The following is a 21849-nucleotide window of genomic DNA, read 5'->3' on the forward strand; positions in this document are numbered from 1 at the left end:
CGGCCTTTGGGTCCCGGATTCCAGGTGCTTTTGAAGGGAGAGCCGGGGTGGCGCCAGCGTTGTTATGGAAGCGAGCTAGGCCTTTAAACGGCTCCGATGCGCACACAGCAGCAGGTGCACGTCGTGCTGCTTCTCGCCGCCCATCCCAGCCGCCCGGGTGTCCGGCACGCCCCACCCCCAGCGAGTGTCTTCGTTAACCTGGCACCTCATTTAATGAGGACCAGTCCCCCACGAGCCAGCTGCCAGGAGAGTGAAAGCCATGTCCCCTGCTGTCCGGGAGCGGCCAGCATGGAAGCTGAGTCGTGCTCGCTTGAGCCCGGCGTGCTCCAGGGAAGCTGGCGGCGGTGGGGAGTGACCTCCCTGCGTGTCCTCTCTCCTCCCAGTTCCTGGCCATGGTGTTCCAGGACCTGCTGACCAATAAGGAGGACTACCTGCGGGCCTCGCGGGCGCTACTGCGGGAGATCATCAAGCAGACCAAGCACGAGGTCAACTTCCAGGCCTTCTGCCTCGGGCTCATGCAGGAGCGCAAGGAGCCCCAGTACCTGGACATGGAGTTCAAGGTGCCCCAGCTGGCCTGCCCCTCACCTCCTGCGCTCCGCGGCCTCTCCTGCCATCTGTGGGTGGCATCCCGTGCGGCCAGCGGCCAGTCCCAGAGGGCAGCCTGGGGTCCATTCTGTGTGGGGGAGGGATAGCCGCACGCGGGCGACCTTCCGGTCGGCCTGGAGGTGGGATGGAGTTGGAGCCGGCGGGGCCACAGGTCTGCCCCAGGGAGGTGTTAGAGTTTGAGGTGCGGAGGGAGATGGGGAGGAGGAGAACGGGGGCAGATTGTGGAGGGTCTTGAGGGCCACGTGGGTGAGTCGGCAGATGGCCCCACGCTCTGGAGGGTGGGCCTTGCCCAGCTTTGTCGGCTGAACCTTCTGTGGTCTGACCCTTGCTGCCGACCTGCTCCTGGTCCCCAGACCTCCTCCCGTGGGCCGGCTCCAGGCATGGTGCTCCCTGGGCGTCCTCCAGGGCCGGCTGCTCGTGGGCTGGGGGCATGAGCCGGGCCTCTGGGGTGCAGGCCCCTGTCCCACATGAACCGGGCTGTGTGGGGCTGTGGTTGCAGGAGCGGTTCGTGGTGCACATCACAGACGTGCTGGCCGTGGCCATGATGCTGGGCATCACCGCCCAGGTGAAGGAGGCCGGCACTGCCTGGGACAAAGGAGAGAAGAAGAGTAAGGACCCAGGACAAACCCAACACCACCCAGCTCCAGGGCAGGGATGGGGGGCATTCCCAAGGCTGCAGGCCGTCCCCTGGGGGCCCTGCCCAGCACCTCCGGACACTCAGGGAGTTTCTGGAAGCTGCCGTTGCCTGTTCTCTGGGCCCAGGGCCTGCTGGCTGCTTCGGTCATCTGCTCACTGGGGGCCATTTCGGGCTCATAGTCCCGCCTCCGAGGGCAGGAGGGCAGGGTAGGTGGGTCTTTCTGCTGCTTCGCCTCATCATGAAGCCTCCCGGGAGTCTGGCTACAGAGCTCTCTCAAGTGCCTTAACAAAGTCATGAAAACTTTAAGAAATGAAATCATTTGGAATTTGGGGATTTCGTTTATCTAGGATTTCTCCAACCTACCGGAGGCTTACGCAGCTCCCTGAACGTTTTTCCAGCTGCGTCAGCGTCCGTCTGTGTGTCCCTCCCGTAGCCCGTAGGAGGCACAGAGATGGATGCTCAGAGCGCCCTGTGATGCCCAGGCTCCTGTCCCTGCACCCGCCTGGCACCTGAGCCCGGAGGCTGCCATGCAGGTGCACCATAACCCTGCGTGTCCTTTTCAGACCTCGAGGTGCTGCGCTCCTTCCAGAACCAGATTGCCGCAATCCAGCGGGATGCCGTGTGGTGGCTGCACACCGTTGTCCCCTCCATCAGCAAACTCGCCCCCAAGGACTACGTGCACTGGTATGGGCCAGGCTTGCTTCCACGGCGGCCCTTCCCTGTGCTTCGCCCACGGGAGCCTGCCACGCCAGGTGTGGGAGCCCGCTGGCCCGGCCTCTCAGCCAGAGATGTGCCCCCGAGCCGGGGGACACGGGCCCATCTCTGGGGTCCGGTGTGCCAGCCTTACGGGGCTGCAGGAGGCTCCAGAAGACTCCCCAGGAGCCCCTGCTGGAGCGTGCCACTCCTGCACCTGTGGGGCCTAGTGGGGCGGGGAGAGCCCCCCGGGCACCCGCACCGACAGCCCCTCTGTCCCCCACAGCCTGCACAAGGTGCTCTTCACCGAGCAGCCGGAGACCTACTACAAGTGGGACAACTGGCCCCCCGAGAGTGACCGCAAGTGAGCATGCCTGCCGCGCGCACGGGGGCGGTGGAGGGTCTGCTCCCGTGAGCACCACGGACACCAGGGCTCCCCCGAGCACGCCCCCACCTCTGTCTGTTCTTCCTGATGGCCATCCCTGTCCCCCCGCCCCCCCGTCCTCACGTGCTGTACCTGCTGTGGCCCTGCACTGCCGTCCACTCCCAGGGCTTCAGCTGACCCGTGCCCACGGGACCCTCAAACCCACTGTTCCCTCTGCCTCCAGGCAGCCACACGCACGCGACCTTCCTCCCCGGGTCAGTGTTGTGGCCCCGCCTCCCGAGCGCTCTCGAGTGGCTCCCAGCTGTCTTCACCTTTGGGTCCCTGGTGCCCAATCCAGCTTGCGTGGCTCCTGCCCTCCCGTGCTCTCTGCCCCTCCTTGTGTTGCGGTTTCAGAGGTTGTGGATGGTGGCCGGTGTGTCTGCCCCTGGGGGTCACCGCACCTTCTCACGTTCTTCCCTGGCATGGCCAGGCCTCGTCCACGGAGGCCTCAGGAGCAAGGGAGCATGGGAGCGGGATGGCTGCCCTCCTCCCTGTCCCGTCGAGACTCCGAGCTGGGGCTTCCCCTGCACCGGGGGGGGCACGTGCAGCCTCTACCTGCTCTGCCCGCAGTTTCTTCCTCCGCCTCTGCTCGGAGGTGCCCATCCTGGAGGACACACTGATGCGCATCCTGGTCATCGGACTGTCCCGGGAGCTCCCGCTGGGCCCCGCAGATGCCATGGAGCTTGCCGACCACCTGGTGAAACGAGCTGCGGCCGTGCAAGCAGATGGTGAGGGTCCCTCCAGACTTTGTCCGCGCACCGCCCCCAGTGATGGCCTCCCCCAGCCGGGCTCCGCTCCAGGCGCCTGCGTGCGTGCCCTCGGGCTGCTTGGGTGGGTCTGCTTCGTTCTGCAGCCCCTGCTCGCTGGACCCTACTGGTCTCTGGAATTGGGGATGGGGTAGGAGGTGCGCATCTCTGGCCGTGATTCTGGAGCTCGCCCTGGGGTTTGCACATGTTCTCCATGTGATGCACCGTGGCAGGGGCTGTGTCTGCCCCTCTAAAGGGCCGCGCCGGCAGTCCTGAGGACGGCACTCAGGCCAAGAGAGCGACTCGTCTCTGGCCGCTGCTGGGCCAGCGTCTGTGCCCCACCCTTCTTGGCCCCCCTGTCCGTCCCCCCGTGCCCCTCAGCTGCTGGAGAGAGAGGCCCCGTCTGCCTGCTGCCCTTCCACAGCCCGAACCCTGTGCCTCGGGGCCCCCTGGCGCATGTGAGCGGGCTTCTGGAAGCTCCGTGTGGCTCTCGGGTTTCAGACGTGCAAGTGCTGAAGGTGGAGAGGATCCAGCTGATCGACGCGGTCCTGAACCTGTGCACCTACCATCACCCCGAGAACATCCAGCTCCCGCCTGGGTAAGGTGCTCCTCGCCCCTTACACCCACCCCTCCCCGCGGCTGCGGGCGCAGACGCCCGTGAGGCTGGACGTGGGGGGGTTACGGGGTTAACGGAGGCACTGCCGACTTGCCCACAGCAGTGCCCGCCGCGTCCTCGCCACGCCTGCGCCCGAGTCTTCTGTGCTCACCGTCCTGGCGGGTGTGTGGAGCTGTCACGCCGTGGCTCCCACGGGCGCCTCTGAGCACCGACGGCGCGGAGCCTCTCTTCCTGTGTCGTGCAGCCACGCGTCTGTCTTGTCGGGAGAGATGTCTGTCGGGTTCTTCGACCTATTCTTAAATTGGGTGGTGTGGATTTTTGTCGTTGGGTTTTGGGAGTTCTTTATACATTCTGGATCTAGACCCCGAACGGGTTGTGACTTGCACGTATCTTTCCTGTCCTGCGGCTCGTCTTCCCAGGCTCTTGATCGTGCCCTTTGAGCCTTTGAGAGACGAACGCTTTGTTCCGGGAAAGTCCAGCTCCTCTGGGGTTCTCCCATTTCTTGTTCTCTCGTGTCATTTCTAAGGAACCACTGCCTCATCCGAGATCGTGAAGATGTACCTCTGTGTTTTACAGTCTCAGCTCTGGAACTTAGGCCTTTGATCCCTCGAGCTAGTTTTGTGGGTGGAGGGAGAAGCTGGGTCCAGGTTCACTCCGCCGCAGGTGGATGAGCCGTTGCCCCAGCGCTGTTTGTTGACCGCGTACACGTGGCTTGTCTGGGGCCCTCGGTTCTGTTCCGTGCGGGATGCACTGACGACTTGGCCCCGTGGGCCACTCTGCTGCCGCGTGGCTCTGGTGGCTGACCCGGGCCACAGAGCTCTCTCATGTGTTCTCCTAAGGACTTGAGAGTTTTAGCTCGTGAGGTCCGACTTCATTCTCCTTCACGTGGACGGCCTGTGGTCCCAGCACCGTGCGTTGAAGGCTGTTCCCTGTTCCCTCTCCCATTGAAGGTTTTGTCACCCTGGTCGGCGATCAGGTGACGATGATGTGTGGATTTTCTTCTGGGCTCTCGGTTCTGTCTGTTGGTCTGTGTGCCTGTCCCACGTCCGTACCACTGTCTTCACGCCTGTGGGCAGCGCTGAGTTCCGAAATTGGGAAGTAGCAGTCTTCCAACTTTGTTCTTCAAGACTGTTTTGCGTTTTCACATGAATTTTCGGGTCAGCTTCTAGAGAATTTCTAAAGAAAAGCCCCGTGGGCTTTGACGGGTATTGCTTCACAGATGGGTTTGGGGAGTGTGGCCACGGTCATGATATTAAGGCTCTGGTTTCCATTCGTTTAGATCTTTTGTTTCTTTCAACATCGTCCCGTAGCTTCTAGTGGGTTAGTCTCACGCGTTCCCTGTTACGTTTGTACCCAAGTATCTTTTTCTTTCTGCTGCTATTTATCGTGCCCAGGATCCACTTCTTTGTTGCCTTCGTTGCCCTTTTAGGTTGCTAGTGCGTGCTCTGCTTCCCGACCTCTCTTTCACGTGGCAGCCCATTTGCTCATCTCTCCAAGTCAGCTTCTCAGATCTCCTTTGTTCTTTGCAGCAGCGGCGTTCTGTTTCACCCTCTGGAACGTTCCATCACCTGAAAGAACTGCACTTTGACCATGAGTGCGTCGTAAACGTGATTTTTAAATCATGGTGGCGGTGGTGCAGTTTGTGTGGGTGGATAGAGGACTGTTTCTGGCTTTCTGAGGGAGAGAATAAAAGGAACACTGAGGTTTCACGTCGTGACCACCCTCGTTCCCACTTTGTAGACGGCACGCCAGGGCTCAGCCGGCTCGGGGACCTGGGCAGCGAGTCCCGGTGCTGGGCTCTGGGCAGCGTAGTGGTGCCCACAGTGCCCTTCCTGGGGACGCCAATGTTGCTGGATGACCAGATCCGGGGGTTGTGGAGGCCCAGGTGTCCACATTTCAATCTTTGAAGTAGTCCCCTCGCTGGTCCATCACCAAATCGTCTCTGGGCCATTCCACCCTGGTCAGTACCGATTCCCATCACTGCCTCGCACCCCCGAGGCCGAGCCACACCCTAGTGTCCTTGCGTTTCAGGTACCAGCCTCCGAACCTGGCCATCTCCACCCTCTACTGGAAGGCGTGGCCCCTCCTGCTGGTGGTCGCAGCGTTCAACCCCGAGAACATCGGTGAGCCTCCCCCGGCCAGCTCGCGGTCACCCGTGCCCGATGCTGCTCTTACGTCCTGTCGGGCATCTTGCCTGTTGGGACCCAGAGTGGAGCCTGGCCGGGGACTGGGTGGTGGGCCGGGACCCTAGGCGGGGCAGGAGTTCCGTGTTCTGGCCGCCACCTTCTGTCTCCTTGCTCCCTAGGGCTGGCTGCCTGGGAGGAGTACCCCACGCTGAAGATGCTCATGGAAATGGTGATGACCAAGTAAGTGAGCACACGCACTGCTGGGAGCAGGGCCCCCGAGGACAGGCCCTGTCTGCGGACGCTGGGCAGCAGAGTAGACCCAGAGCCCCCGACTCGCTCCGAAGCGTCTGCTGCCGCGTAGCTGCCCGGGGTTCGCTTTCTCATAGCGAGAGAGAAGACCCAGCCCAGTCCAGCTGGGTCTGCTGCATGTTAGCGCCCTCCCCTGTGGGTGAGACGGAGTGGGATTGAGGTGGGGTCGTGGGGGCAGGTCAGTGGACGGCTGGTGGCACTCGGGCGAGGGGGTGTGGCCGGATGGAGCTGCGCGGAGACGAGGCACTGGGTGAACCGGGTGCAAACTTGAACGCTGCCTGGGGTCCACGCGGGGGGCGCCGTGCTGCACGGGGCCATGGGCGCCCGGCGCCTGGGCTGGGTGACTGCACCGTGACGTCCGCCGCGCGTGTGACACGCTCCCTGCCAGTCGTCGGGAGTGGGAGCTGGGTCCGTCTGCCAGCACCTTCCCGAGGGACAGGAGGGTGACCACGCAGAAGGCCGTGGTTGAGATGGAGCAGGGCCTGAGGCCGTGGCACGTGCACAGGCGTGCGTGCACCTGTGAGCTGTGCAGGGCGGGAACCAGCCATGTCTGCACAGGCGTGTGGGTGACCGGGGCTGATGCAGTGGGCTGCCGCTGGGGCCCGGAAGACGGGCCTGACACGCGTGGCCGTGACCGGCGGTGCGTTCGCTCTCCGAACCCGGGACAGCTGGGTGGCTGGGCGGAGCAGCTGGTCCGCCTGCCGATGCCCTGTGGGCCGGGACGCCTGCCTGTCGCAAGGGGCTTCTAGCCCGGGGAGGGCTGGGTGAGCGGGAGTCCGGGATTCTGACGCCCGCCGGGCCTGACTCGGGAGGTGGCTAGTGCGCTGTCTCGTGGAGGGAGAGCGGCTTGCCGAGCACAGGGGCTTCCTCCCGGGGCCCTGACCTGGCGGCACTGCTGATGGCCCAGCCAGGTCCCCCAGAGCGCTTGGCAGCTGAGGCTGTGCGCGGGGCTTTAGTTGTGACCCTCCTGGACCCCTGCACTGCTGTCTGGTGGCAGCACGCCTCAGATGGGCACCGAAGCATGTTCCTCCTGTTCGGTCCCCAGCAACTACTCGTACCCGCCGTGCACCCTGACGGATGAGGAGACCCGGACGGAGATGATTAATCGGGAGCTGCAGACCTCCCAGCGGGAAAAGCAGGAGATCCTGGCGTTCGAGGGGCATCTGGCGGCGGCTTCCACCAAGCAGACCATCACCGAGAGTAGCAGCCTTCTCCTGTCCCAGCTCACCAGCCTGGACCCTCAGTATGTCCTGCCCACGTCCCGGGGCCTGCGCGGGCATTGGCGGGGTGGGGGAGCGAGGCCCCTGGGACTCTCCACGGAGCTGGGTGCACTCAACAACTGGGGAGGCAGAGGGACCGCCGGGCCTTTGTGGGGGCTGCCTCAGGTGGGACACAGGCAGTCCCCCTGCCCTCACCGGCTGCTGTTACTCGGGGACTCTGTGCACACGCGGCTTCCTAACACGCTCGTGTTCTCTGGGACCTTCAGAGGACCCCCTCGGAGGCCTCCCCCCCACATCCTGGACCAAGTGAAAGGTCTCAACCAGTCCCTGCGTCTCGGGCACCTGCTGTGCCGGAGCCGAAGCCCTGATTTTCTCCTCAACATTATCCAGAGGCAGGCCAGTTCCCGGCGGCTCCGGGGGGTAGGGGGCCGGGGGCCTGGCCGAGGCGTCCGCAGGGGGTGAGGGGGCCGGGGCCTGGCCGAGGCGTCCACAGGCTCTGGCATTAAGTGAGACCGTGGCCAGAAGAGGGCACCCTGGGACCCAGGGCCACTGAGGACGGGCTCCTTGGCTGTAGCCAACTGTCGGCAGCGAGCGGTGGCCCTGACCTGTTGCCGCGGGAGCGTGGGGTGGTGGGCGGACGGGTCGCAGCAGGGGGCGCGATGGGTTCCTGCTGGGAGGGGCTGAAGGTGCACGTCGCCCGGCCCAGGCCTCATCGCAGTCCATGCCCTGGCTGGCCGACCTGGTGCAGTCGAGCGAGGGCTCCTTGGACGTGCTGCCTGTGCAGTGCCTGTGTGAGTTCCTGCTGCACGATGCGGCCGATGACGCCACCTCTGGGGAGGAGGAGGAGGAGGGCGAGAGCAAAGAGCAGAAGGCCAAGAAGCGGCAGGTTGGTGTCCTCGCCCCCACCCCAGGCCCACCGGGGTGCCGTGTCCCGCCCGCGGCCCCGCAGGCCCACCGGGGGTCTCCCTCGCCCCTGCAGAGGCAGCAGAAGCAGCGGCAGCTGCTGGGCCGCCTGCAGGACCTGTTGCTGGGCCCCAAGGCCGACGAGCAGACCACGTGCGAGGTGCTGGACTACTTCCTGCGGCGCCTCGGCTCGTCCCAGGTGGCCTCCAGGGTGCTGGCCATGAAGGTGAGGCCCGTGCGTTCCCCCATGCCCTCGCTCCCCGGCACGGGCCTCTCTCGTACCTCAGCAGGCACGTATTCCCCTGGGCTCTCCAGGGGCCGAAAGGGTGGCGGGGTGCTGTCTGGGAGAGCCGGACCCCAAGAGGGACTCGGCGGCCTCGGAACCGGTCTTGCCCGGTCCTCTGTGGTGCTGGGCGACTTGAAACCGGCTCGCGCTGCGTCTGTGTCGTGTCGGCTCAAGCGTCTGTGACAGGTCGCAGCGTCCTCGTTGGCCGGGCAGCGCCCATCTTCCCGGGCCCTGAGCCCACGTGCCTGTCCCCCGAGACCCCCGTGCGGGCTCGGGCCGAGACGTGGCACAGCAACGTCTGCCTGCAGGGCCTGTCCCTGGTGCTGTCGGAGGGCAGTGTGCGGGACGGCGAGGAGAAGGAGCCCCCGATGGAGGAGGACCCGGGGGACCCAGAGGCGCTGCGTGGCTACCAGTGGCTGCTGCGGGACCTGCCCCGGCTGCCCCTGTTCGACAGCGTCCGGCCCACCACTGCCCTGGCGCTGCAGCAGGTGGGTGCTGCGGACGGCTTGGGCGGCGGGGGGCACTGGCCTGCGGGTGGAGCTCACACGGCCCTCCGTGCCCAGGCCATCCACATGGAGACCGACCCGCAGACCGTCAGCGCCTACCTGGTCTACCTGTCGCAGCACACACCCGTGGAGGAGCAGGGCCAGCACAGTGATCTGGCGCTGGTGAGGGGCCGGGGCTGGGCGGGGCTGGGCGGGGCCGGCAGGCAGCCCCCTGGGCTGGGGGCGGGGGGCCGGGGCTGCACGTGCCCCACTCGCTTCCCTGGGATCTTCTGCCCACAGTCGGCGTCGAGGGCGCCAGGGTCCAGCCGTGCTTGGTGCCGGCATAGCTGTTGGGGTCAGCGAGGCCTGGCCGGCTTTGTCGCCATCTTTGGGTGATGGTGCCTGGGCCGTGAGGTGGAGGGTGGCCACCCCTGGGCCAACCCCGGTGTGTGCTGGCGGGTCTCCACGTGGCCGTTACTCAGGGCGGGCGGTGGGGCCCCGGGCGCGGCCGCTTCCTCCTCACCGGCTCTCCTGCTCGGCTTTCTCGTGGCCCTTCTGTCCTGTCCACGCGCTCCGGCCCTGACCTCACGCGGCTTCTGCGGGCCCCGGGCTCTGTGGGATGCAGGCACCTGGAGGCCCCTGGGGGTGATGTTCTTTCTGCGTGTGGGTTCCTTGCCGGGGGGCTTGGGTGGGAACGACAGCCCAGGCCTTGACGCCTCGCCCGAGTCTGCTCTGGCGGCCAGCCTGGGGACAGCCCGTGGCCCGTGTGCCCGGTACCGTTGCTGCGGGTTTCAGGTCAGTCCGCGTGTGGCTGTGGGCTTTTCTCTTTGGGTCTTGAGGAGGGCGAGCTCCTGTTGCTCACGGGGCCAGGTGGGCATCCTCCGCCTTCAGGGCATCTGTGTCCTTCTCGCCCTGCCATGCCCGGCCTGCGTGGTGGTCTGCGTCCCCGTGTGTGCACAAGGGCCCCCCACTCCGTTGTCGGCATGCCCACCACGCGCCGCTGGGTCTCGGTGACCCTGGCCGTGGCCATGTGAGCTCACGTGATGCGGCCTCGTGGTGGGCCGCCGCTGGCTGTCGGCCTGGCGTGGGCCGGCGGGGGAGGCCCTCTGACGGCGTGCTCACTGCCCCCAGGACGTGGCCCGGCTGGTCGTGGAGCGCTCCACCATCATGTCCCACCTGTTCTCGAAGCGCTCCTGCAGTGCGGAGTCGGACGCCGTGCTCGTCGCTCTGCTCTCCATTTTCTCCCGCTACGTGAGGCGCATGCGCAAGAGCAAGGAGGGCGAGGAGGTGTACAGCTGGGTGAGTCTGGCGGTCGCTCCCCAGGTCGGGCCCCCGGCGCCGGGCACAGCCCAGCCACCCTCCTCCTTCCCGTGCAGTCGGAGTCCCAGGACCAGGTCTTCCTTCGCTGGACCAGTGGGGAGACGGCCACCATGCACATTCTGGTGGTGCACGCCATGGTCATTCTCCTGACACTGGGGCCACCCCGTGGTGAGTGGCTTGCGGGTGCGCGAGGGGCAGCCCCGGGGTCCGTGCCCACAGTCTGTCTTCACACTGTGGGAGCTCCAGCCCCGCGGGGGGCCGGGGGGGCCCACAGAGCGGGAAGAACACCTGCACCCACCCGCGATTTGAGCAGGTCTCCGCAGGGTGGCGGCGGGATCCTTTTCCTGCCTGTCCCGAGAGGGCGTGGCGGGAAAGATCTCGGGAGCTGTGGAGCTCCTCAGGTTGACAAGCCTGCAGTCTCCAGCATCTCCTCGCTGCCCTGGCCCGCCGCGGAGTGGCGTCGGGAGCCGATGCCTTGCTGTGTCGGCTTCTCTCGGCGCTGCCAGCCGAGCTGGTGAAACTCTTGGTCTCTGGAGGTAGAAGCGTAGGTGGGGCTGCCTGCTGAGCAGGCCCCGAGCCCCAGAGCTGTGAGCCCCAGCTCCTCTGCACAGGCTCTCTGCTTGCTGGCCGTGGGCTGTGTCCCTCTGTGTGGCTGCGCACTCTCCGGCCTGGCAGCCTTCCCTCCAGCCCTTCCTGGCCGGCCGCCGTTGTCGGCCGCATCCTCGTGTCTGGGAGGAGAGGGCGGGGACAGGGCCCCTCGCTGGGATAGGTGCCGTGGGGGCGCTGCTGGGAAGGAAGAGGATGCTCCCCCTCAGAAGGATGGGAGTTCGCGAGCCCGGGGCGATGAGGCGAGGCTGGCCTCACGTCAGCCCTGGGCAGTCTCCGGAGCTTGGGAGCAGGACGGGAGCTCGTTCAGCTGAGCCCAGGAGCCTAGGGACAGTGCTGGCCCGTGTCAGTCCCCCGAGACGGACTGGCCAGTTTCTGAGTACCCGCGTGCCCTCAGCTGGAATCGTGGGGTTAGATAGCTCACAGGTTTCCTTTCCTGTTCCCACGAAGCCTCCGTTCGCCTTACACAGTAAGGAGACGTGGTCTTCCAGCCTCGGCTCTCGGTCCCGCGGGGGTTGGGGTGGCCTCCTTGAGCTGTCCTGCCGCTTACCACACTGTCTCTCCTGAAGCTGGTGACGGTGAGTTCCAGGCTCTGCTGGATATCTGGTTCCCGGAGAAGCAGCCTCTGCCCACGGCTTTCCTGGTGGACACGTCTGAGGAGGCGCTGCTGCTGCCCGACTGGCTGAAGCTGCGCATGATCCGCTCGGAGGTCCCTCGCCTGGTGGACGCCGGTACGGGGCTGGGCCGGCCTCACGCCTCCGGATGAGCTGGGCGTTCCCACCATGGCACGTGGGAGAGGACGGCTCGGCAGCCTCGTAGGCTCCAGGGTGTCCGTCCTCTAGCAGGTGTTCGTGGGGCCCTCTCTGCGCCTGGTGCTGTGCTGGGCTTTGCGGCGAGCACCATGCTGCACGGCCCCTGCCCGCCGGCCCCTCACAGTCAGGCGGGAGCCGAGGGGCCCTACGGGAGCGAGCGGTCCCGGAGGACGGAGTTTCGAGGGGAGAGGGAGGGGCCGGGTCCTCTTTGCTGGTTCTGGAAGGTTGGAGTGGGAGCGGGGTGGCCCGCCTGAGGAGGAGCGCTGTTCCCACAGTGGCCAGTGCAGTGTCCGGTCGGGTAGAACCTGGGCAGGTGCAGGGCAGTCTGGGAGGCAGTTTGATGCACGGTGGGGTTAGTTCGGGGGAGGGCACACTTAAGGAGCTGGACTCCTTGTAAGCCACAGGGAGCCAGCGATGATTCTAGGGGAGCTCAGGGACGAGAGGGAAGGAGCAGCCTCAGGGAGTGGGGTGGGGGAGCCGGCTGTGAGCCGAGCAGCGATGGTGAGCCTGCTGGGGCAGGGAGGGGCCCGGGGCACTGAGCGAGGGGTGACCGAGTGAGCGTCACTCTCAGCCCTGCAGGACCTGGAGCCCCAGCAGCTGCTGCTCTTTGTTCAGTCCTTTGGCATCCCCGTGTCCAGCATGAGCAAACTCCTCCAGTACCTGGACCAGGCGGTGGCCCATGACCCCCAAACCCTGGAGCAGAACATCATGGACAAGAGTAAGATTCGGGGTCCTCAAGTCTGCTGCAGACCCCGACCGAGCGCCTCGGGCCCAGCACGAGCAACAGGGATGGTCTGAGGGCGGGCACCCCGGCAGGATGTCAAGCCTGGAACACTCAGGAGAGTCCGGGCTGCCCTGTCCCAGCACCCCCCAGCATCCGTACGTGCTCTGGGGTTTGACGATGGAGGAGCCACAGGAGTGTGCTTAGCACGACCTGGTCCTTTGCTAAAAGATCCTGTAGTTGAGCTTGTGAAATCCAGTGCTGGGGTGTTTGGGGGGCGGTGTTCCCAGCACAGATTTCTGTGGGGGTGGGGAGGCCCTCGCTCCTCTGGGGCTCAGGTGCTTAACCGCTGGCTGCTGGCTCACAGATTACATGGCTCACCTGGTTGAAGTTCAGCACGAGAGAGGAGCGTCCGGAGGCCAGACCTTCCATTCCCTGCTCACGGCCTCCCTGCCCCCGCGGCGAGGTACTGGCTCATCCCCCCGCCTCACAGCTCAGCACATGGCACCGTGGGGCCTCCCCAGACCCAGGGCACACAGTCATCACCAGCCAGCATCCGGCTTCCTGTGTAAAGGCCCTGCTCCTCGCGGGCCCCAGCAGGCCCGAGTGAGGCTGGGGGTGGTTGGAGGGGGGTGCCGTCCCCCGCTGGAAGCTGGCCGGGAAGAGTCATCAGCTGAAGCCTCTTCCCCTTTCTCTGCAGACAGCGCAGAGGTGCCCAAACCCAAAAACAGCCCAGAGCAGCCTTCGGGCCAGGGCCGGACACGGGCTGTGACCCAGGTGCGGGAGCTTGCCCCTGAGGACGACCTGGCCAGCATGCTCCTGCAGGTACTGACGTGGCTGCCTGGGAGACTCTCTTCAGAAGCGGGGTGCTGGGCCCAGATGGGGAGGGGCTTCACCCCGGAACTCCACATCCGCGTGGGGGGTGCTCTGGAGCCAGCGGCCCGGCCAGAGCAGGGCGACTGCAGACGAGCTGCTCACCTGCCGCGTGCCTCGCTGCGCTCACCCGGAACGGCGGCTGTGACGGAGCCCCTGCAGCTGGGCTGTCCGCTGTGTTCCGCCCCGAGGGCGGTGCCTGCAGGCGCCAGGCCTCTGTGGGACTGGCCCAGATGCCACAAGCCCTCGGCCGCGAGCGGAGTCCTGACTTGCTCTGCCGACGAGGGTGCTGCTCCCGCTAGAGCGGACGGTTCCCGACCTTCAGCCTGTCCGGAGTTGTGCGTGTAGAATGGTTATACGAGCGCTCGCTCCCATGCCTCCGCCTCTTGTGGATGCACGTGCTCACGTGCAGCCCGCGGCCCGGGGTCCTCCGCGTGGGTGCTCACCTCCTCACCCTGTGACTTTCGCTGCCGAGCGCTTCTCTCCCTGCTCGCGCGCCTGCACGCTCGCTTTCTCTCGAGTGGGTTTCTCTGTAGTCCCGGGGCCATGCTTGGAAGGGGCCCCGCCCTTGCCCTCCAGCTGCAGTCTGTGCGCACCCTCTAGGGTCGGGGTCCCACTCTGTAATGGAGGGGCCCACGTTTGCAGGGCGGTGGGCTTGCCTGCGGTCTCCCCCAAGTGGGGCTCCCCGTGCAGGCCCCTGTCAGGAGTCCCGGGCACCCGCTCTGTGCCTCCTTGGGGCATCCGGCAGGGACGGTGGGCGGCCGGCGGCACCCCGGCACAGCCCGGCCAACCGAGCGCCAGCGCCGGGCACAGGGCCCACCTCTGCCGCGCGCGTCCTCCTGACGCTGCCCTTTGCTCTGCTGCAGATCTTCCCGCTGAGCCCGGGCCCGCGGTGGCAGAGCTCCAGCGCCCGCCCTGCTGCCCTCACGCTGCAGCAGGCCTTGGGCCAGGAGCTGGCCCGCGTCCGTCAGGGGAGCCCCGAGGTGACGGGCGTCACTGTGCGCCTCCTGCAGGCCATCGCCACCCTGCTCAGCTCCCCGCACAGCGGGGCCCTGGTGATGTCCATGCACCGGCGGCACTTCCTCGCCTGCCCTCTGATGCGCCAGCTCTGCCAGTACCAGGTGGGTGTGTGTGGCAGAGCCCGGGGGCTGCGGGGGGCCGCTGCATGTCTTCCAGGGCCTCGTGTCCACCCACAGCCGCCCCGGGCTCTGCCAAGCATCCCCGTTCTGTCCGTCTGTGGGCCTTGGCATGTGGCGTCTCAGGGACGGAGGAAGCAGGCCCCTGCGGAGCGGGGCGTGGAGCCCGCAGCTTGGCTTCCTGAAGCTTTCCAGCGAGCAGGGGGCGGCACCGGGGATCGCTCCCAGCCCACGCGTGTGCCCCGGGTTTTGCAGTTTTGCCGTATCTGCTTCTCAGCTTGCGTGAACGTGTGAACGTGTTGATGTTTGTGTCCGTGCGCGTATGTGTGGTGTCTTCTTTCTGAGCTGCATGACGGTGGGTCACAAACAGTAGGGGACCTCGGTAGCCATGGGGTTTGGAAGGATCTGTCTGAGGCCCTGGTGCCCCCGGGCAGCGCGATGGCCAGAGACTCTGTGCTGGCCCCGCCCTGGTCCCAGTGCCTGCGCTGAGCTGTGGGTCGTCCCCACAGCGCTGCGTGCCCCAGGACACGGGCTTCTCGTCACTCTTCCTCAAAGTGCTCATGCAGACGCTACAGTGGCTGGACGGCCCCGCTGGGGAGGGGGGGCCCCTGCAGGCCCAGCTCAAGCTGTTCGCCGCCCAGTACTCAGCACGCCACAGGATCAGCGACGGTGAGGGCCGGCCGACTCCTGGGGAGTGGGCCCTCGGGCTTGCTGCCACTCCCCCAGGGGCAGTGGGGAGGGGGCGATAGCCTCGTTATACAGGGGTGTCAGCCCCCGGGGTCTGTGGGCCCCGATGGGTATCGGTGTGGACGTGGCCGAGGGTTGGAAAGCTAGGGCTTTGAGGAGCAAAGTAGGATCCTTGGCGGGAAGTGCGTGAGGCCTGGGGGCTCCCGGGACAGGGCAGGCCACGGGAGTGGAGACAGAGGGCTGTCCCCTGGTTTACACACATGCTTCCCTGCAGTGCGGAGCGGGCTCCTGCGCTTAGCCGAGGCCCTGGCATTCCGAGGGGACTTGGAGGTGGTCAGCTCCACCGTCCGGGCTGTGGTCACCACCCTCAAGTCAGGGGAGAACTGTGGCGTGGAACCCGAGCTTGTCGGCAAAGGTACCTCGGGGCCGGGCACTGTGAGGACCCCCAGCTTGGCTGCAGAGCGCAGAGGTCCGTCTCCCAGGTGCCCCCAAAATGGGGCCTGTGGAGAGGAGTGGCAGTCAGCCAGGAAGGCCCCACCCCTGGCAACGTAGCCCTGGCTTGGGCTCTGCTGTTGGGGTTTTGTGCGTGCGGTGAGCCCACCCCGGTGATGGACTCAGGCCAAGCCACGGCTCACCACTGGCCGCCCTGACCTGGGCACGTACGGGCATTGCTGGCCTTGGGGGGCCCGGGGGCTGTCCGTCCTGGAGTCCGGTGGTCTGGGGCCTGTCTGTCCCCTGCGCTGGAGTGACATGGAACACGCTGTTTTCCCCGCAGTCCTCCAGGGTCTGATTGAGGTGGGGTCGCCTCACCTGGAGGAGCTGCTGGCTGCGCTCTTGGCCCCCGCCCCTACGTCCCCGACCTTGCGGCCCGTTGCCGTGGTGAGCTCCCTGCTGCTGCAGGAGAAGGAGCCCCAGGCCCCAGGGGAGTCGGAAGCCGACAGCTGCAGGTAAGCTGGCGGGGCCGCGGCCAGTCTGTGAGCGGCCCTGGCAGGCCGTCTCTGAGCCCTCCCTGCTTTCCTTTCAGCCTGGAGGCCATACAGCTGGGACCCTGCTCGGGGCTGCTTGTCGACTGGCTGGAGATGCTAGACCCCGAGGTGGTCAGCAGCTGCCCTGACCTCCAGCAGAGGCTGCTCTTCTCCCGGAGCAAGGTGGGCTGTGCTCCCCTCCGAGGACCGATGGCCGGCACTAACCTGGTGTGGTGGGTGCTGAGGTCCCGCGGCAGCCCTTGCCTGGACAGTTTCTTTGTGTTGGTTCCAGCAGAAGCCCGGGCCTGACGCTCACTGGCCCGGACGGGTGTCCTGTCCCCGGTGACCAGTCACTGCAGCGGCCGGATCTGGTTGCTTGGGCAGGCGGGGAGGAGGGGGACCAGCACTTTGCGGCCCAGGGCCTCCTGCAGGGACAGGAGGCACCGTGGAGAGTGGAGACCGGCACCCTGCTGGGGATGGGTCCCCCAAGGAGCCTGTGGGGCCCTGTGGGGAGGGACTGGGCGTCTCAGAGACCCCCGATCACCCTCCGGTGTCCCCGAGTCTCTCAAGGTGCTTCCGTGGCCGGTGGCCTTCGGACAAGACTCTGAGAGTTTTGGGAGCAGGAGTTGGGGATTTGGGTTTGTTCGCGTGCACTCGCTATCTCTGAGGAGCTGGTTTGGGTCAGCACACGTTGCATCTACAGCGCGCCCCAGCTGGGCCCCACGTGGTCCAGGGGCTGCCAGGGCTGCCTACATTCCAGGCAGGAGCGCTGGGTCTTTCTAGAAACATCCGTCTTCCTCTATTTTCCAGTGGCTCGAGGCTAGGTGGCCAATCAGCCTAGCAGGGACCATCCCCGGTGTTCTTCCTCCCCAGGGCAAAGGTCATCCTGGCCCCCAGGTGCCGTCTTTCCGACCCTACCTGCTGGCCCTCCTCACTCACCAGTCCAGCTGGTCCACGCTGCATCAGTGTATCCGCATCCTGCTGGGCAAGAACCGGGAGCAGAGGTGAGCCCCCCTCACCCTCCCCGCACCCTGGCAGGCAGTTGGCGGCAGCATCGAGGGGCCCTCTGGGCATCTGACCCAGCGTTCCCCTCACTGGCACCCTGGAGGGGGTTCCTGCAGTGGCTATCGCCACCGTGGGGATACAGAGCCCACCTGGCCCAAGTGACCCTGCTCTGGGCGACCACCAGCGCAGACGGTCCACTCCTCGGATGGTGTCTGTGGCTGTTGTCCACGCTGTATGCAGGGGAGTCAAATGCCCACCCTGTGTGGCCAGTGGGCCCGGAGGGTGGGCGGGGCCAGTGTTGGTTTTGCTGGTGTGAGATGGGGACGTCAGGAGGGGCGGGGCAGCACAGCACACGTCCTGGAACAGCTGACCTGGCCGTACCTAGAGAGCTGATCGGGAAGTGGTGTTTGTGGCCCGAACCTGACGTCACCATGGCTCGTCCTACTCTTTGTTCTCCTCTCGCCTGGAAACTGAGTCAAAGCTCCCGCGTCCTTGCAGGTTTGACCCTTCAGCCTCTCTGGACTTCCTCTGGGCCTGCATCCACGTTCCACGGATCTGGCAGGGAAGGGACCAGCGCACCCCTCAGGCAGGTGTTGGGGCGCGCCGCCCTGCAGGGTGAGGTGAGGCGTGCGCGGGCCTGGCCGGCCGGCCCTGGCGCTCACTGGCGGTGCTGGTTGCAGAAGCGGCGGGAGGAGTTGGTGCTGCGGGTCCAGGCGGCAGAGCTCATCGGCCTGGTGGAGCTGATCCTGGCGGAGGCGGAGGCCAGAAGCCAGGACGGGGACGCCGCCGCCTGCAGCCTCCTCCAGGCCCGGCTGCCCTTGCTGCTCAGCTGCTGCCGTGGACACGACGAGAGCGTCAGGAAGGTGACGGCGCACCTGACGGGCTGCATGCAGCAGTGGGGCGACAGGTGAGGCTCCCCCTCGCCCGCGGGCCCCGGGCCGCCGCCCGCAGGAGCCCGTCCACCCAGCAGCCCCGACCCCGTGTCTTGCAGTGTGCTGGGCAGGCGCTGCCGGGACCTGCTGGTGCAGCTCTACCTGCAGTGGCCGGAGCTGCGGGTGCCGGTGCCTGAGGCCCTGCTGCACAGTGGAAGTGCCACGGGAAGCAGCACCTGCAAGGTGAGCCGCGGCTGGGGGCGGCCCTGACGAGGGGGGCTCGCCACCACCCCCGCTCTTCACTCCTGGGGTGCAAGCCCAAACCAGGTCCTGGAGAAACACAGTTCCTCAGCTGTAAGAACCGAAAAGGACACGAGTGCTGTTGGCGCGTCTGGGCGGCCGTCCTCCTGGGCGCCAGGGGGCAGAGCGCGCCCTGCGCCCCTCGTCTGTCGCACCTCTTGGAGGGCCCGGAAGCGGTCTTTTCTCCTTCAAGCAGCCCCCCGGCTGTGGGGCGGAGCAGAGGGGCCGGCCGCCTGCACCCCCGCTTCTCCGTAAGGCGTTGTGACGCACAGCCTGCTGCCCGGTGGCAGGCATCTGACCCAGCGGCCCCCTGGCTCGTCCCTCACGCGTCCCCCATCAGCCCAGAGTGTCCCTGCACCCTCCCCGCCCCTCCCAGGCGAGCACCCCGGAGCTCGCGCTGCGGGAGCGTTCTGTCCGGGTGGTGGAGGCACACGCGCCTCGCTGGCCATCTTCCACTCAGCATGGTCCCGAGACCCGGCTGGGCTGTGGGGTGTCGCACCGCGCGGCCTGACCAGCCTGCTTCAGACCGTGCAGCCGCGCGCTCGTGTGCAGGTCTGCATGCCATCTGCCCTCACTGCCTTTGGGCGCATACGGGGGGCGCGCGCGGGGCGGGGCCGTGCGCGGTGGGGGGGCACGCACGCATCTGACGGGTCTTCCGCACCCACTTCCGAGGTCTGGCCTCGAGTAGTGTTTGCTACTTTGTCAGTTCAATGCCAGGAAGTACTATTTTTTTATGACCACGTTTCCTTGTGTTTTTTTTATGCATATTTTGACAGCTGAGGTCATGCTTCGTACGCCATGTTGGTTTCGCATGTGAATGCACATAGTGACCTGGCGTCCAGTGAGAGTGTGTGTCTGGTGTAGGGGTTGACTTTCAGTACCGTCTGTGCGGTGCTCTGGGGGCTTTGGCTTTGGCCTGTTTGACGTGCACCCAGAAAGCACGGGGCCCGGGGTGGGGGGGGCGACAGCTTTCTCTGGTCACCCCGCGGCCATGCCAGGTCTTCAGGGAACCTGGGGCGCCCCGCCCCCAGTGAGCCCCGTCGGGGGCCCTTCTGCGGTGGGCTCGCCCCATGTGGGGCAGGCACGTGAGACGCCAGGGCTGTGGGCAGTCCCTGGCCCTCACTGCCCCCGTCCCCTCAGCTGGACGGCCTCATCCACCGCTTCATCACCCTCCTCGCGGACACCAGCGACTCCCGGTCATCGGAGAACAGAGTGGCTGACGCTAACATGGCCTGCAGGAAGCTGGCTGTGGCCCACCCCATCCTGCTGCTCAGGTATGGGGGCCCCAGCTGGCCCTTCCCACCCCAAGCCCAGCAGGCCCTCCGGTGGTTCTTCACGTCCTGCCGGCGCTCAGGTGCTTGTTCAAGAGCGGGGTGGGAGTCTAAAAGCTTCCTTGTGGACGGCAGGGCACAGTTAACGGCTGTCGGCTTCTTCCTGACGGAGCCAGAGCTGGGCCCAGGGAGAGCCCTGGAGGGCGGGTCAGGAGAAACACCACCTCGTAGACCCAGAACCGGGTGGGACGAACAGGGTGGCCAGGTTGCAGGTGGACATGTCTGCGAGCCCTAGGCCGCGTGGGGAAGCCGGGGTGTGCCTGTGTGTCTCGGGTGCTGGATTTCTGGGGGAGCGGACCATGAGCGCTCTCTGTTGTCCCCAGGCACCTGCCCATGATCGCTGCGCTCCTTCACGGCCGCACCCATCTCAACTTCCAGGAGTTCCGGCAGCAGAACCACCTGACCTTCTTCCTGCACGTGCTGGGGGTCCTGGAGCTGCTGCAGCCGCAGGTGTTCCAGAACGAGCACCAGGCGGCGCTGTGGGACTGTCTGCGCTCCTTCGTCCGCCTGCTGCTGGTGCGTCCGCCTCTGCCTGGGCAGTGGGGACGCTCCCCAGGCCTGTGTGCCCCTGTCCCTCCTCTGCCCGCTGTCACCTCCTGCGGCCCCCGCCACTCCCACCCCCTTCTGCTCCCTGGCCCGGGCCTGACCTGGCTCCGGGGGCACCTGCATCAAGGGCCAGCCAGGCCGCCTATCCGGTGGCTTCTGCCACCCGCCCTGGGGACCAGCTCCCCGCTTGTCGTGTGCCCGGGGCAGGCCCGTGCTCTTCGGGGGGCCGGCCAGGAGCCGCTGTCGGGCTCAGTGCTGCCTTCCCCGCGGCCAGCTGCTGTTGCGTGCTGTCGTGCTCGTTAGACACCTGCCTGGCCGCACTGGCGGCTCACGAACGGCAAGGCCAATTTGAACATAGGGCCCAGCGCCCAGCAGATGGCATTGCGGGCCTCCGCGGTCTGTCCTGAGGCCCGGGCAAGTGTGGTGGGCGGGGCGGGGGCGCTCCAGCTGTGAACGCACAGCTTCCGCTTTGCAGAGCTACAGGAAGTCTTCCCGCCACCTGGCGCCCTTCATCCACAAGTTCGTGCACTTCACCCACAAGTACGTGACCTGCAACGCCCCGGCGGCCGTGTCCTTCTTGCAGAAACACGCGGACGCGCTGCAGTGAGTGTGTGTGTGTGTGTGTGCACATGTGTCCGGCCCGCACAGGCTCCGTCTGGCGAGGGTCCAGCCGCAGGGCTGCAGGGAGGCACGTCCATGCTCGGGTCAGGGGCTCCCGAGGTGGGGGTGCATGCAGTGCGGGAGCCCAGGGTGGCGGGGGCTCGGGCCGCGGGGCTGCATCTGTGCGGCGCCGTTCTGAACGCGCTTCCCAAAGGCCTGGCCTCCTCCCCGCCCGCCCGCCCGCCCGCCATCTGCGGCGTCTTCCTCACGGAGAACCTGTGCTCCCCCAGCGACCTGTCCTTCGACAGCAGTGATCTGGTGATGCTCAAGTCCCTCCTTGCAGGGCTGAGCCTTCCCAGCAGGGATGGTAGAGCCGACCAGGGCCTGGACGAGGAGGGCGACGGTGAGTGGGACCCACGGGGGTTCTGCCGGGAAGGGGCTGCAGGCCTGGCAGCCCCCGGGACCATCCCGGTGTCCCTGTGGCGTGTCCGGGCCGCAGCGGGGCTGGCACTGCTCCTGCCGTGAGGTCACGCTCCGTGCGGCGGGGGAGAGGCTCGGGGAGAAGAGTGCTCTCTCCCAGGCAGGTCCCAGCGGGCTCACGGTTCCCGCACGTTTGTTGAGCGCCCACTGCGTCCCGGGCATCGTGCTCGGGCCTGGGGCAGTGACCGCACCTTCTGGACTCGTGGGGTTCTGGGGGCTGCTTGGCAGGGACGGCCCTTGCTTACGGGCGGTTTCTGGAGCCTGGGTGTTGGGTGCTGGCAGGCCGCTCCCCCCGCCCCCGCCTCCCCCCTGCCCCCCCCCCCGCCCCCCCCCGCCGGAGCTCCCACAGGCCCTGGGCGGGCGGTGTTGTCTTCCATCTAACAGCACTAACTCCCTGGCTTCCAGAGGAGAACTCGGCTGGCTCCCTGCCCCTGGTCAGCGTCTCCCTGTTCACTCCCCTGACGGCAGCAGAAATGGCTCCCTACATGAAGAGGCTTTCCCGGGGCCAAACTGTTGAGGGTGAGTTTGGGAACCTGGCTCCTGC

The 21849-nt window shown here is 66.6% G+C and overlaps 1 protein-coding gene across 1 annotated transcript in view; it reads left to right on the forward strand.

Annotated features, from left to right (window-relative positions):
• The window catches only part of INTS1 (integrator complex subunit 1), a 29359-nt gene that overhangs the window by 5417 nt on the left and 2093 nt on the right, over nt 1-21849 (forward strand). Inside the window, exons 10-43 of the mRNA XM_021680257.1 lie at nt 384-560; nt 1106-1214; nt 1807-1927; nt 2223-2300; nt 2931-3088; nt 3608-3704; nt 5754-5845; nt 6028-6088; nt 7203-7400; nt 7644-7773; nt 8084-8263; nt 8357-8506; nt 8875-9054; nt 9130-9234; nt 10183-10350; nt 10428-10539; nt 11547-11708; nt 12361-12507; nt 12878-12976; nt 13211-13335; nt 14250-14504; nt 15029-15188; nt 15481-15621; nt 15982-16153; nt 16231-16354; nt 17045-17175; nt 17675-17762; nt 17857-18083; nt 18168-18291; nt 19489-19622; nt 20003-20195; nt 20701-20828; nt 21116-21228; nt 21711-21824. Coding sequence (XP_021535932.1) covers nt 384-560; nt 1106-1214; nt 1807-1927; nt 2223-2300; nt 2931-3088; nt 3608-3704; nt 5754-5845; nt 6028-6088; nt 7203-7400; nt 7644-7773; nt 8084-8263; nt 8357-8506; nt 8875-9054; nt 9130-9234; nt 10183-10350; nt 10428-10539; nt 11547-11708; nt 12361-12507; nt 12878-12976; nt 13211-13335; nt 14250-14504; nt 15029-15188; nt 15481-15621; nt 15982-16153; nt 16231-16354; nt 17045-17175; nt 17675-17762; nt 17857-18083; nt 18168-18291; nt 19489-19622; nt 20003-20195; nt 20701-20828; nt 21116-21228; nt 21711-21824 — 4753 coding nt within the window. The remainder of the gene's footprint in view (nt 1-383; nt 561-1105; nt 1215-1806; nt 1928-2222; nt 2301-2930; nt 3089-3607; nt 3705-5753; nt 5846-6027; nt 6089-7202; nt 7401-7643; nt 7774-8083; nt 8264-8356; nt 8507-8874; nt 9055-9129; nt 9235-10182; nt 10351-10427; nt 10540-11546; nt 11709-12360; nt 12508-12877; nt 12977-13210; nt 13336-14249; nt 14505-15028; nt 15189-15480; nt 15622-15981; nt 16154-16230; nt 16355-17044; nt 17176-17674; nt 17763-17856; nt 18084-18167; nt 18292-19488; nt 19623-20002; nt 20196-20700; nt 20829-21115; nt 21229-21710; nt 21825-21849) is intronic.

Source organism: Neomonachus schauinslandi, chromosome 5 (genome assembly GCF_002201575.2).
Source record: "Neomonachus schauinslandi chromosome 5, ASM220157v2, whole genome shotgun sequence".
In the NCBI taxonomy this organism is placed as follows: domain Eukaryota; kingdom Metazoa; phylum Chordata; class Mammalia; order Carnivora; family Phocidae; genus Neomonachus; species Neomonachus schauinslandi.